The sequence below is a fragment of the Epinephelus lanceolatus genome, chromosome 23, assembly GCF_041903045.1.
Source record: "Epinephelus lanceolatus isolate andai-2023 chromosome 23, ASM4190304v1, whole genome shotgun sequence".
In the NCBI taxonomy this organism is placed as follows: Eukaryota; Metazoa; Chordata; class Actinopteri; order Perciformes; family Serranidae; genus Epinephelus; species Epinephelus lanceolatus.
Window position 1 is genome coordinate 12,233,734 of NC_135756.1, and position 14,294 is coordinate 12,248,027.

The 14,294-nt window shown below is 41.3% G+C and overlaps 1 protein-coding gene across 5 annotated transcripts in view; it reads left to right on the forward strand.

Annotated features, from left to right (window-relative positions):
• Positions 1-14,294, forward strand: part of anks1b (ankyrin repeat and sterile alpha motif domain containing 1B) — a 355,962-nt gene that overhangs the window by 192,870 nt on the left and 148,798 nt on the right. For all 5 annotated transcript variants that reach the window (XM_033615279.2, XM_033615280.2, XM_078165475.1 and 2 more), the window contains one exon: positions 1,122-1,278. In XM_033615279.2, the coding sequence (XP_033471170.1) occupies positions 1,122-1,278 (157 nt within the window). The remainder of the gene's footprint in view (positions 1-1,121; positions 1,279-14,294) is intronic.

Consider the following 14,294-nt stretch of genomic DNA (forward strand, 5'->3'; position numbering starts at 1 on the left):
TGTTGTTGCTCTTTTTCTAAATTCATTCGCACCATGTGATGAGACCCTGAAGGTATTGCCGTGGCAAAGGATAGATACTAACCACAGCCACCTCTTTCACCAGTCAGGGAGTTAATGGATTGGAAAAAAAGCCATTGAATCACATATTTTAAGGTTCTCGATTATCTAGTCCTGAAAAATATTATTGGACTTTGCAGTGTAGATTTTTACCAGCACATTTGTCACATAAACCCTTTAAATCTTTAAGTCATAGACTGATTTTTTTCCCACACAATTGAACATATGATTGCCTGTGACTTATCTTTAATCTTTGCCAGTCTCAACAGTTTTAAGGCAGATGAATGTTGAGAACTTAAGACAGCGCTTTTTTTTCTTTTAGCTTCAGCAAAACCTCGTTGATCACACTTATCACACAGAACAAAACCCAAAAGTCCTGAAGGGACCTTTGAGAGACTCTAGTTTAAACTCACCAGAAATGAAAAGAAGAAAGAAAGGTTGAAACTTTTTACAACCTTTTATTTTCAGTGTTTGCTTTGAACTTCGGCCTGAATCTTTCATGATAATCCAACTGTGTGAATGTGGTTGGACTTTAACGCTAGCCTTGAGCTGAACTGAGAGATTACTGAGCTGATGTGTTTGGTTGTTTTCTTTTTGTTTCTCATGATGCACCTCAGGCAAAGGTGAACAAAGAGATGGACATCTTTGGCCCTGAAAAGACTCTGTTTACCACACATTTGAAAATCCATATCAAACATCTCTTTTCTGTTTTTCCTTTGCTGAGCTTTTGTATTGCTGCACTTTCTACCTCTCTTATACAGCTCATAAAATCCAAATGACTCTCTCTGTGCATCTGAACTCACTGAGAGGGCTCTTTGCTTTGCCTTCCAAACACTATTTATCAGCATAATACATCATGTACGGGTCTGTTTGAAGGGATAATAGGCCAGTGTGGCTGCAGTGCATAATTAATAATGTAATTAGTGGTCTGTTTGTGTTTAGCTCAATGAGTGTAGCACTGCTGGTAGTTCCTGCTGGAGTCACTCTGTTACTGGATAATGTGGTATGTTTAACAAATTGCCCTTACATTTGTCTTTCTCTGTTTCTCTCTGCCCCTTTTCCAGGATTCAAAGCGTTCAGCAGAAATTGTCGCTTCTCCGTCTCTGGATGTTTTTCTGCCAGAGGACGAGGACAACCCTTACGAGTCTGTGACCACAGCTGTCACACGCAAGCCCTGCTCACTCGATATCAACCACCAGCTCAACGCCTGTCCACGCAATGGTAGGGCATCACCAAAAACTTTACTTTTATGTTGCAGTCAGTGTTTGTCACATGCAGTTTCAGTTTCAAAAAAGCACCCATGATGCCATCCGCATCCGTTCTAAAAGCCTCTGAACACCCACACAGTTGTTTTCATTTTTTTCTGGCTGATTAGACCTCTGCTCAGGTTGAAGGTGGGTGGAAGCTTTGGAGGTCACGAAACTCCATCTACCAATGAGAATGAAGTGTAATTTGTCTCGGCCTAACAGGTGCAACTAAGCTATACACGGCCACACAGTCCTGAGACAAAGCCTAATCAATAACTGAAAACACCTGTGTGGGTGTTCAGGGGATTTATAAAGTTCATTCTTTCTCATGGTAGAGAAATACTGCATTTCCACCTCACAGCTCTACTTAACTCGACTCGCTCTTTTTAGGATTTCCATTAGCAAAAGTTGTGGATAGTACCTGGTGCTTTTTTTGGTACCACCTTGGTCAAGGTTCCACTTGTGCTGAGCCAATACTAGAAGGTGAAGTGGAGACACTGCAGACCACTGATAAGTCAGAGTAAATTGTCACTTGCAACAAGGGACATTCTGAATAAACCTGGCATTTTCTCAAAGCCAAGCTGCTGTCAGTAGCAACCACAACTTTGTTATCCACTTGACCCAGATTCTTAGAAATAGGAGCCCACAAAACTATGCCTTAAACCAGTGGTTCCCAACTGGTCAAGCCACATGATCCAGATTTGTCCGTAGTCATTAGTTCAAGGTCCACACAGTTCAAAATATTCAGCAGCATACTTGCGTTTGGCCATGACGTCCAGCTAGTTTTCTGTCTCTGTCAAGCAACTGTCCATTATTCACTCATTCTTCAGCAGGAAACGGCACTTTAAAATAAAAGCTCTGTGCCGGAAATTCACTAAACTTAAAAATAAAGTGTGTTTTTTTACAAACTTGATATGTTTGTGAGTCACTTGTGGTCCATTCAGAATGGACCAACGACCCTCCAGTTGGAAAGCACTGCTGTAAACTACACAGTACAACTGATGAAGTGCAGATGTTCCTCTGTTCGATTGCCACTGAAGGGATTATGCAGGTGTCATGTTGAAGATGATGTCACATCAGTTTCATGTGACAATCAGCTGAGAATTCCACCTTCACTGAGGGGTGAAGGTGTGATCCAAGAGGCAGGGTTTTTAAAAACCTGCACCAGCCTGGCCCATTATGAGAACCAACCAGCCCCGTCCGACCCGTAAACATATGCATTAATTAGTGACCTGATCTTGAACCGTAAACCCTCAAACTGAAGCTGAGAGTTTCTGGTAATGACCATCACTCATAACAACCTACTTGCTGTTGGCTATATTGTCTGTTATTTCCAGTAAATATCACAATATAAAATGTTCGTTTTCTCTTTTAAAACATTCAGATGACAGAAACACAGCAAGTCCTTACCCATCTTTTAAGTGGTTACATCTTAAGCCTATGATCTTGAGCAAACAGCTGATAACCTATGTGGTTTGTTTACATGACATTACAGAAATACATATTTAACGGATTCAGTGAGGACAGAGTGACGCTTGCTTGCTTTTAGAACACAGTGTGAGGCCTGCATATTTGCAGAGGGAAGTATTTTTACCTGATGTTATAACCTGAGAGTTACGAATAAATATGTCTGGACTTCAACAGATTTTCCTGGTCAGGAGGTGAATAACTGAAAACCTGAATGCAGCAGTGCTGGTGATGAAGTTGCTTGTTGTGTGAGAGAGATAGAGAGAAGAGAGGAAGTTGGCATTTTGCACACTGTTTTTATAAGTTATCATACATTACACAGAATGCTGCTCTGTCACTTTATGACCTGCCTGCCCAAAACATGATTTTTGTCTGACAACCTTACACAAACTGCCCAATCCCGCAGGCTGTGGGTCGACCGGCACATCACTACCTCATGTAATTTAGATAGTAGTTTATTTCTCAGTTAATGTCTCTGTCTTACTCCATCGAAATATTTTATCAATTTGTAGTAGAATTATGTTTTTTTTCTTACAATATGATTGCATGCATCAAAGCTGGAAACATTTTGGGGGACATTTAAAAATACATTATGTAAGAATTTTTCGCATAAAAGATCTGGAGTAAGAAATATATTGAATTCCGTATTAGTCCTTTCAAACCTCCCCCAGCAAGGTTACTGCTGCATTCCTCTGTGGCTTGCTGCTCTTAGACTCACAAGATGCAGCTTATAAATGGTGATTATGCAAAACTGACCAAAACCCAAAACTGCAAAAACAGTCAACAACCAACAATTTGTTTTTAAACCAGACACTAACAGATTGAACCTGTTAGTGTCTGGGCCATGATCACTGCTGCCAGTGCTTTCACTATCTGTTAACTGGACCGTCTTTTATGATATTTCTTTGTCCACACTTCGTTTTTGGTCCTTTTTAATAGGTTTTCTTAAAATAATCTGACAGCGGAACATATGGCGCCTTCCAGCATGATCGTGTTTACTGTAGTCACAAGCAAGAATCCATATGAACATCCCGCTGTTGTGATGATCACAACTTTAGTGGAAGACTTGAGCCACCTGAATGCCAAGTGTAGTGTTGATTCAACGTTAACGCGAGTTTCATAGCAACAAACAGGTGTGGAAAATGTGGGTGAGAGTGAGAGCAGCGTTGTTTGGTATACATTGTTGAGTTTATGCCTCTATCACTGTTTGGATGGGATGAATTTCTTCTTTAGGGGAGGTCGGGTGATTTTAATATTACATGCACAGATCAGGTGTTATACCTGTCCCACTTTGCTGTCCGTACTCCAGCATTAATTCCACTTCAAAATACCTGCTGTTTATCTGTGTCCTTGTTTGTCAGTCCATATTTTAAGTCGCCTCCGGACAGACACCTTATCACCTTATGAACAACGTCTTAAAAAGGGAACGTTACTGATTTTACACATCAAAGTCTGTTTACGTGTCTTTGGGAGCACTACTGTGAACATGGAAAAGTTGTCCTTTGTGGCTCCAGAGATAGCTGTGTGAAGTCTGATAAGTTGCCACACAAGATGTCACAATTTCCAACCTAAATGTCAGCAGTTGAGGAGTCTTTTTAGGCAGACTCTTAAAACCATAGACTGTATAAAAATGATGGACGTAGCCACCGTGACATCACCCATTGGTTTGAGGCCTTAGATTTGGCATTTTGGATTTTAGGTAGGTAGATAGATGCACCGAAAACTGAAATTGAAACGTTAGTGCCAGCTGGTATTGTTTCCTTGCGCTACAGGTGGTTGTATTTTAAAGATGATTTTTCCTGTCTTTAAAATATGTAAGATACTTCTATTTGTAATGAGTTGACAACTCTGTCTGACATAAGGCAAGTGTGACGGGGTGTGTCCCTCTACTCCTGTTCTGTGTTGATATATTATCACTTTTGGAGTAAAAAGTACACTATTTGCTTCCAGTATATAGTGGAGTATAAAGTAGCATAATATGGAAATACTCAAGTAAAGTACGGCAAACTTGTATTTAGATAGAGCACTTAAGTAAATACACATTGTTACATCCCATCACTGGTAGTATCAGCACTGTAGCTCTTCTGTCATTCAAATGTTTTGTTTAGGATTTTGTACAGTTATGCCTAAAAAGAGCGTAATAAGTGGCCCTTTACTGAAACACTGAGATGTTGATTGTCAATTATTTAAATTTACTAAAAAAATATATTTCAAAAATAATTAGTTGCTTTGTGAAGTCATTAAAAATGAAAAAATGGTGCTTGAAAAAGTACTTGAAAGCCCTTGAATTTCATTTTGTAATGTCTGTATGAACCCTGACCAAAGCAATCAGCTGAAAGATGCTAAAATGCTCTGAAGAGCTCAGGGGAGGCTGATAATTACCTGCGAGTGCTGGTTGAATAATATTTCACTATAAATACAAAGCACCTTCTGTAGTTTGACAGTGGCTTGAATGTATTCAAAGTTAAGCTGCAGAGAACCAGATGAAATACTAAATATCTTATACCCTGAAATATAAATTCAGTCCAAACAAGATTTTACAGCTGAAGTAACTCATCAACACTTTATTCAGTTCACCCTTCCACTGTTACCCACACTGTCCTCAAAGCTGTTTCCAGTTAAGCATTCAGCGCGAGTTGATCCGTCAGCCTCGGACCTTTCAGGCGATTCTGTCTTCTGTGTCCTGTCAGTTGTTCGGTCTGCGGCGTTTTACTTCGACACCCACGACAACAAACACCCACAACGTGTTCTTCCCTTTCAGTCAGCTGCTCCCATAGCGATGCTACACACTGCAGGTTGTCACGGCAACTGCTTCACCGGCTGGTGAGTCACCTGTATGTTGCCATGGGAACTGCCTTGCTAGTGACAACCCCCCTCCTTCCCAAACCAACCGCCACCCCCCCTCCGACAGGAGCGGAGAGAGGCTGCTGTAGAGGCTTGTTTTGTGTGCGCACATGTGTCTTGTCCCACGCGTGGCTGTGAGATCTCAGCTGTGATTGGCTGCAGGATGGAGGAGAGTTGAACTGTCCATATACACTGTCGAGAGTGTGTTTTGTGTGTGTGTGTGTGTGTGTGAACTGGGAGGTTAGCTGCTTTATGTCAAAGTGTCTTTTGGTAGAAAATTGCTCCACTGACGTAAGTGAGCAGTGTGGGTGTTGTGTTTGTTCTGAGCTCTCTGAGTGCTGTTACCTGGCCAAATGAGACAGAGAAAGAGAGACAGAGATGGAGATGAGAGTGAAAGAGACATAAACATGTGATGTGGGAGAGCAAAAGAGTCAGAAAACAAAAATTAAAAGTCAGAAGACTGAAGAGGTGAAGGAGAACACCATACATTCCATGCAAAATGTCTCACATGCTGCAGATGCTGTCTTGTTGCAGAGAGACAGACCTCAAGGAGAGGTGAGAAAGACTCTGAGATGAGAAGGGGGCAGATTAAACATTCACTCGACAAAGTTGGAGGGTCGTCTCAGGCTAAGCCATCTACATGAATGTAAATCTGTGACGCAGCAGGAGCGAAAATCCTGGATTCCCAGCTTTGAGTCCAGTCACATGTCGGGCTAATTGGACATGGGAGTGAGTCAGTCTCTCTTTATCTGCCTCTGAGAGGAAGCATATGATGATGAAGGAACATGGGGAAGGAGGGATTGAGATGAGAGGAAAGAGAGAAGGGACGAGAGACTTGGTGCATTACACTGCAAAAAATAATCTTTCTCAGTGAGTCAACTGGTCTGTGATTTACTCTTAAAAATCTTCCTCTTGGCAGATACACAAATCAACTTTTTCAACCTCATGTTTTATGATCAGATGCCATTTTCTTGCTGCTAGGTTGAGATTAAACTTGAATGAATCTTGGGATGTTGCAGCAACAATATGCAGTACTGTAGTTGGGGGACAGATAGAGGATGAAATAAGAATGTATCAAGAAATATAACAGAGATCTAAATATATATTCATAATAAGACGACGCAAAATAAGGTCACACATCATGCACATGACAACCCCAATGTGCCAAGAACATTTCCAGTCGATACAGACTCTAAAAAACAATCATAGATGACAGCATAATAACTTTGTGCAAAGTATGTCAACCAAATAGGCAAAGTGAATGAAAACAGTACAGTATTAATGGAAAATGTCAAGACATAAATGCAGCATGAATCATGTGATGGTTTAATATGTTATATTATAAAAACCTAAAGAAATCTTGTATGAGATTTTTTAGTAATCTCCTTCCATTGGTTCACACCACTGCAATGGATGTGCTGATCCTGATTTACTTACTTAATGAAACGGACTTAATTAAATCAGGACATTAATGACTTTTATGGCGTAATGATGCAGCTCTTGTTTTCCCCCACTACCACACTACTTTGATTTTTTTAAGTGTAACAGCGGGTGTCTGCAGGTCTTTAAAAGTCTTCAAGTGTCCTAAATCCAATTCATTAAATTGTCTTCCATTTGAATTTTTGAGGTCTTAATTGCCACAAACATTTTATCTCATTTCATTTATCTTTTAATTTAATTTTCTTTTTCCAAAATGAGTCAAACTCTTAACATGTGAAATCCACTTTTCTAATGTTACAAACCTTTAAACCTACCACTGAACCATAACTCACTGTATTAACCATGTTCCTACAGAAAACCTTCCTCTACACGGGACCACATTTTATTTCACTTTTCTAGTTATCTGCAAGGCTTAAAAAAGACTATTTTTCTGATAATCAGTCTTAAATTTGGCTAAAAAATATCTTAAAATGGTCTTAAAATGCATTAAATTTCAATGTTTAACACCTGTAGACACCCTGGAGTGTTTTGTGTTAAAACTATTGACAAAATAATCTTGTATTAATAACATTTCTTAGGTCCTTTGTACCCTCTTGGCTTTTATATCCAGCCCCAAATGTTTCCAGCAGGGGATCAGCTGATTATCATGAGACGAGACAACAGGATCAAAGACAGACAAAGAAAGACAAACCAGTGTTTTTCTGTCAGGAGTTTGTCTGCAGGCTAATGAATCTAAGAAGTAAAGCAAAATTAGTTGTCGTAAAAGATATCTAATGAAGTTATCTTAAACTGAAATGAGATTCATGAGATCAGTAGCGGCATGACTGGTGCATACAGCCCACAAGTATTATTTTCACCAGTGTCCATTTTTAGATTCAGTCTTAGCCTTGAGACGAAGACGCTTAGTAGTTTTAGTCACATTTTAGTCATTCATAGTTTTAATCTATGAAAATTTAAATGTTTTAGTCGACAAAAATTCATGACATTTTAAACTTTAAACTAATCCAGTTAGGCTGCTTCATGTATGAGAAATTGGAATCAAGGTGACAGGTTGTATAAACATTTCATTTCCACATTTTTTTTCTACAGCTACAATTTCTACACACTTGCAAACACATTTCTCTATCAGTTTTGACAGGTTTAAGGGATGATTTACAAGCACACACTTACTGATCATCATTTGAAAAGCTCAACATCTCTATTTATGGTCTCAGAGTCTGTGACACCAGAAATAAACTGAGACAACTAGGATTTGTACTCAGGTTTATTATAAACTCTGACTTATCAATTTCACTGTTAAGCAGAAAAATAACATCTGCGATGTGTTAATCTGGAGGTTTAAATTTATGTCTCACAGAGTTGGTGATTAAAACTAAACTTTCATCGGTCAGAAAAACCTCTGCTGAGTTTAGACTGTTAACGTACAGCACGTCTACACTCACAGATAATCGAGCCTCCTACCTGCCTGTCAAACAGCAATCAACACAAAAACCTTCCTGAGACAGTCCAGACTTGGTGGAGTCCTGCAGAGATCAGGTGTGAAGACCAGCGGCCAATGGCTGCTTGCTCTGCTGCCATTCAGCGGCTAACAAGCAGAGCTGCTAACAGCCACCGTTGCAACTAATGAACTCCACAAATCCATTCAGCACTTCTACCGTCCACAGTCAAACACACAAGGCTGCTTTTTTTACTGCTGAATTACAGCTCACAGTTCGCACCAATGGTTGACGCTGCTCTTCATCCTGGCCCAGACTTTGCCAGAGTTTGCCAGCCTGTTGCTCATGGGGCATTTGAAGATGATTGGAAGCACGGCCATTCTCGGTGTCCGATAGTCCACCGCTAACATTTTTGTCACGTCTTGTCAACCAAAATGAAACATAGATTTCATCCTTGTTTTATTATCAAGATCTATTTTTAGGTCGTCATTGTCTCGATTTCATCATGGGAAAAAGGTTGTTGACGAAAAATGTTCGTCATAGTTTTCATCAACAAAATGAACACTGATTTTTACCATGTTTTCAGTCCCTAACTGGCGTTCTGCATGCTGTTGCTGTTCTCTCATGACCTCAGACCACCATACCACACAGTCTGAAAAAAGAGGCCATAAAGCTTTTTCGAGAAGTTTCTCGAAACAAGTGAGCTGCATATTAAACTCACCTCAGCAGAATTTGTCTTCAAAGAAAATTGTGGGACTGAAGGATTTGCAGAGATGGATATTTTTTGCAGTGTAAGCCCTGCCTGATATCCACCTGTCCTGTGCTGCTGGCTAGTTGTCTGCAGCTGTGGGCTGCTGCAGTCTCACAGTAGAGGAGACGGAGACACTACATCGCTCTTCGAAGCCTGAGATAATCAGGGCAGCTTTATCAAAATCCATCTGGTGGCTGTCACTCAGCCCAACCGCTACAGAAACACCAGGGACCTGTTGTCACTGAAACTACCACCCCAAACAACTTCCTGCTTTTTCATGTCTCAGCTTCTTGGATATCTCTCTTTCCCTCGACCTGCTTCTATTTTACCTTCATCATTCTTTTCCTTTTGTCTTCCTTCAGCTGTTGTCCTGAGATCTTCCACAACCTGTTAGAAGCACCGTCCCAGTTTTAACGATGTTGTATTCATAAAAGATGACATTGGAATGTTATGCACAATATTCCATCGCACCATGTGTCCTCTGACATGACAACTGTCATTTCTGACAGTGAATAAATGGAATCCTCTTCTTTGTTATGCGGCGCACGATGAGTACAGACTTGTACTGCTGCTCAATGAGTCCTAAGGCAGTCATTTCGTACATTAACTCAGGATTATACTTAGTGCATTGGATGAATTCCTTTCTGAGGGAATTTCATTTGTTACGAATGAGGGAATCCATTTCTGCTGCATCTCTTGGCTGCACATATATTTTGTGTGCATGCACCATATGTATTTCATTTATTGTACTGCACATGTGTGCAGATTGTGACATAAGTCTGCATGCTAACGTTTTAGGAAAACAATGCCACATCAGGGACCCAGATCTGAGTGCATTAGACCCCAAAGTCCAGTTTATTTGATAAGTGTTGACACTGTTCACCACCTTTTCAAGCGGCCCCCGGTATAGATCAGCATACCTTGCCTGGGTCCGCCTCAAAAGGTCATCTCGAGTATGGTTCATGTGTATATGATACACATCAGGCTTGAAAAACAACTGTACCAAACCACAGAAGTGGACTGTTATTTAATGCCACAACAAGGACTTTTGAACTGGTTATGAAACAGTCTCAGTTTAATACTGATGGCTCTATATCAGACTGCGGTGTGGTCGGACCCAGACAGAGCCTGATCTGGCTTGCTGTCACCTTTGACCTGCAGTCTGAAGTCCCGTGGGAGGCAGCCCCACAGCAGCGACTCTTCCTCCGGCTAGGAGCAGAGGTTCACCTCGCTGCTGTGCTGGTCCCTGCTGATGACGCTCCCTGGGGCAGCAGTGTCCTTCTGCAGCACCCTTCTTTACATTGTAGCATGACAAAAAAATGTCAGGGAGATGATGATGCAAGCAGGCACAGAGCACCACTGATGTGAAAGCTGAGCATCAGGGGAGTGGAGAGCGGAGGCAGTCATACTCGGGCACAGTATGAATCAACTGTACGTTATATGACAAGCTCTAAAATACATACCTGTTGTACTGACGCAAGTATTAATCGTTGCTCCATGAATGTTTCTCTATTTCAGCTGAAAGCTCTCCTCAATAACGGCTTAAGTTTTCTTTCCACTGCTCAGTATTTAGAGATTTATTTAGAGACTGCAGCTTTGATCTGGACACTCCAGATTGTTTTAAGTTGGAAGCAAAATCATTCCTTACAAATAACTCCGCATCTGTGAATCTGAAGTGCGTGTTGGAAAACATTAGATCAGCTGTTATCATCAGTTCTACCACAGTAGGTTTGCACCACAGGACCGCGGCGTGACAGCCAGATTGCAGCAACACAAAAGCATTGCAGGAGAAATGTGATCCTGTAGATAGGGAGGCAGGCGGCGGTGCGGTGAGGAGCCTCCAGTCACGTATGGAGCAGACAGAAAGCTCAGAGCATTGCCAAGCGGTTAGAGCAAAAGTGCCTCTTTTCTGCTATCGACTGACTCCTCCCGAGATAAACGCACACTTGTCTGCAAGAGGTAAACAAGCCACTGCTGACGTGTACAACACGAAACTACAAACCTGTGTGTGTCTATGTGTGTTCGTGCACGTGTGGGCTCGCCACAGTACTTTAAAAGTATTGTGCCGCATATCTCAGTGAACTTTCTTGACAAAATAGGTCAACACACAGGTAGAGAAATTGAATTTCCAATTTATGGCAGCAGGATGGCAACTGTTTTTTTACTTCATAGATATTTACTAGACTTTTTTTCTGATAACATTTTGGCAGTGTGAAGAAATTTGTAGGGAGTTTTACAGAGCCAATATTGCTGCTTAATTTAACCCCTTCATGTACATTTTTTGAACATACGTCTCTTCCTGTCCAGAGCTCCAATAGGGACTATTTTGTCTTTTATATTCAGTCTACTAACTTCAGCACTTGCACACAGTCGAATCAGGGTGGTATTATTAGATATCAAATGCTTAAAGACTCTGGGCCGAATTCACAAAGAATGAACTGCGGCCGCTGATAGCACCTTGAATTGCACTTCATTTGCACCCGCAGTTTGCTCCGTCTTAACGTGAGTGATGTCTGCTGGCGAGTCAGTCTAACAGTGTCGGATGGGTTGAGGCTGTGGATTTGACCCAGTTTGACCACTTTATCACTATTCCCTCTCACTTGTAGCTGTTTTTTTGTTATCTTTTGATTTTAATATGAATTATGGAACCGTGTTTGTTTCCCCTGTTTCGTAAAATAAATTATTGAAAGTTGCTTTTGAAGTGCGTGACAGAAGTGCGTTTTGAGAACGACCGCAGACTGTCACCTGTTCAACGCATCAGTATCTTTGGATGCCATTAAAGTAATAATGATTGTAATAATAATGTCAAAATATTATTTACAGACTGATTTAACAGACAATCACTGCTGCCACGATCACTGGAAAGTCTGGGCGAGAGGCTTCCACAGAGGAGCGCCCAGTTTGCACCAGCTTTCTAAAGACGTTATTTACTTCACTCAAACTGCGTGTGGCTATTAGCGCTGGTGTTAGTGAATTAGACGTTGTTTATCAATGAGGCTCATTTGCATAGAAATGGGCAATTTTTCTGCCAAATATATGCATATTACCTCATTTAAATACGTGCAAATAACACCGGAGCACCGAGACGCAATCTGCTTGGCAGCGCAGTTAGTGGAGCATTTCACCCTCTGCGCGTGCTTTGTGAATTAGACGGTATCTGTTTGCTCCATTTTTACCGGTTTAGCGGCCGCAAAAGCCACGCAATCCTTTTGTGAATTCGGCCCTCTGTTTGTTTCATTAGCTACCACCGAGATTATGTTAGAGAAGAAGGCAGCAGTAATTCGGCTTTATCACAGCTGTGGTTCATCTATGAATGAGTTCAGATTAGCCAGTCACTGGTATGCACACCTCAATGCTGCTACCTGTAACGTTTCTGCATCAAGTCTTTTGTGTCTCATTCTTCCTTCCATGTTAACTTCCACCCTCAGTTCTCCCTGCTGGATGAAGCTGTGATGTAGCTGCATCTCGCTCCATTTATCCCACTTAGGCTTAGAGTGGGTAATGGCAGCGAGTAGTATCTCCAGGGCTTTGCCATTAAAAGGGTCGAGGCCCATTGACTTGTTGAAAGAGAGGCAATAGAGGCAATAGAGCATCTTTCTCTGTGACAGCCAGGAGAAATCAATTTTTGGAACATCGGAATGATTTTTTTTTTTTAATGTAGGATTTAAGTTTAAAATATGTTTTTTTTAAAAGATAAGCCTGCTGCTTTTCTCTGCCTTTTCTTACTGTCTATGAATCCCATGAAAAGACAAAACCAGAACTGTGTCTTTGTCTCTCAACGATACTATCAATAGTTTCTAGTTATGGCAGCGTTTAGTTAATTTCATTAAGATCTTTTATGCTTCATTTTGTGTTTAGTAGGTCCTCATAATGTATATATTATATTTTTGTTTAAGCTATTATCAGTTGTTGTATTTCTGCTGCTTTTACTCACATTAGCAAAGCTTATCTTATGTCAGTTAACTCTAGCCAGCACCTAAAACATATGAACACTTAGATGTTAACCTGCTGATGATTTTTAAAGGTTCCATATGTGACATTCAGGACATTAATATAGCCGAAAACTACTATATGTAATATAATAGCTTCCTAAGCTGTGTAAAGTCATGCTCCCTCTGTGTGTATTGTAATCCGAGCTTCACTGTTTATTTTTGTGGTACATGGTCCGGCTGCATACATGTTCGTACCATTAGGTGTGCCTGTTTTCCTGCCAGAGGGTTATCGTTTACCTCATGAGCCACACCTGGGTAGTGTGCGGCTCAGGACGCATTTTTTGGCCGAACCTGACCCGAGTCTGAAACAGTTATAACCAAGCCCAGCCTGAACCTGACAGACTTTCTGATTTTTTGGTCGGAACCCGACCCAACGCTATGTTACCAAACATAGTCATTGTTATCATGGTTACAGCTGGTCTGTCTACCATGCTCACACAAGGACAGTGTGTAAATGACCATCAAAAGGCTGCTGTTACGCACAGTCAAACACGCCACTGGCACAGCAGGGCAGCACACACACACTCAGTTGGAGTGGAGCCTGTGTTGCGTTCAAGCTTTGTCACGTAAATAACAAATTCCAGCATTGAGCAGGCCATAGCACAACACAGCAGCATGTCAAGTTGTCCGAACCCAAACCAAACTCGAGCCTGGCCACACCCATCAGGTTCCCATGGGTTCCGTTGGGCTCGGGTCGGGTATCCGCTGCTGCACCTGGGCCTGATATGCTTCATGATATAAAAGCTCACCGCCCTCTTACATAATTGCTCTCTTCCCTCACGGGGCAGTTGCTGTTCTTTTGGCTTTGACTGTCACATTTGTTTGGTTATTTATCATTATTTTGTAAAAAAATCTTTAAACTGTTTGTGCACTCGTCTTGTCTCTCATCATTGTTGCAGCCCTAAGAGCCAGGTTGTAACACGCCCACCCTCTGGTTTCCTCCCCAGGTAAACACTGTTACTATTGCCATTGCTGGCACTGTTTATGAAGTTAGCGGGTTAGTTACCCGATAGCTTAGCCACCTCTATATGGAGACCAGTGAGCAGACAATCCTACCCCA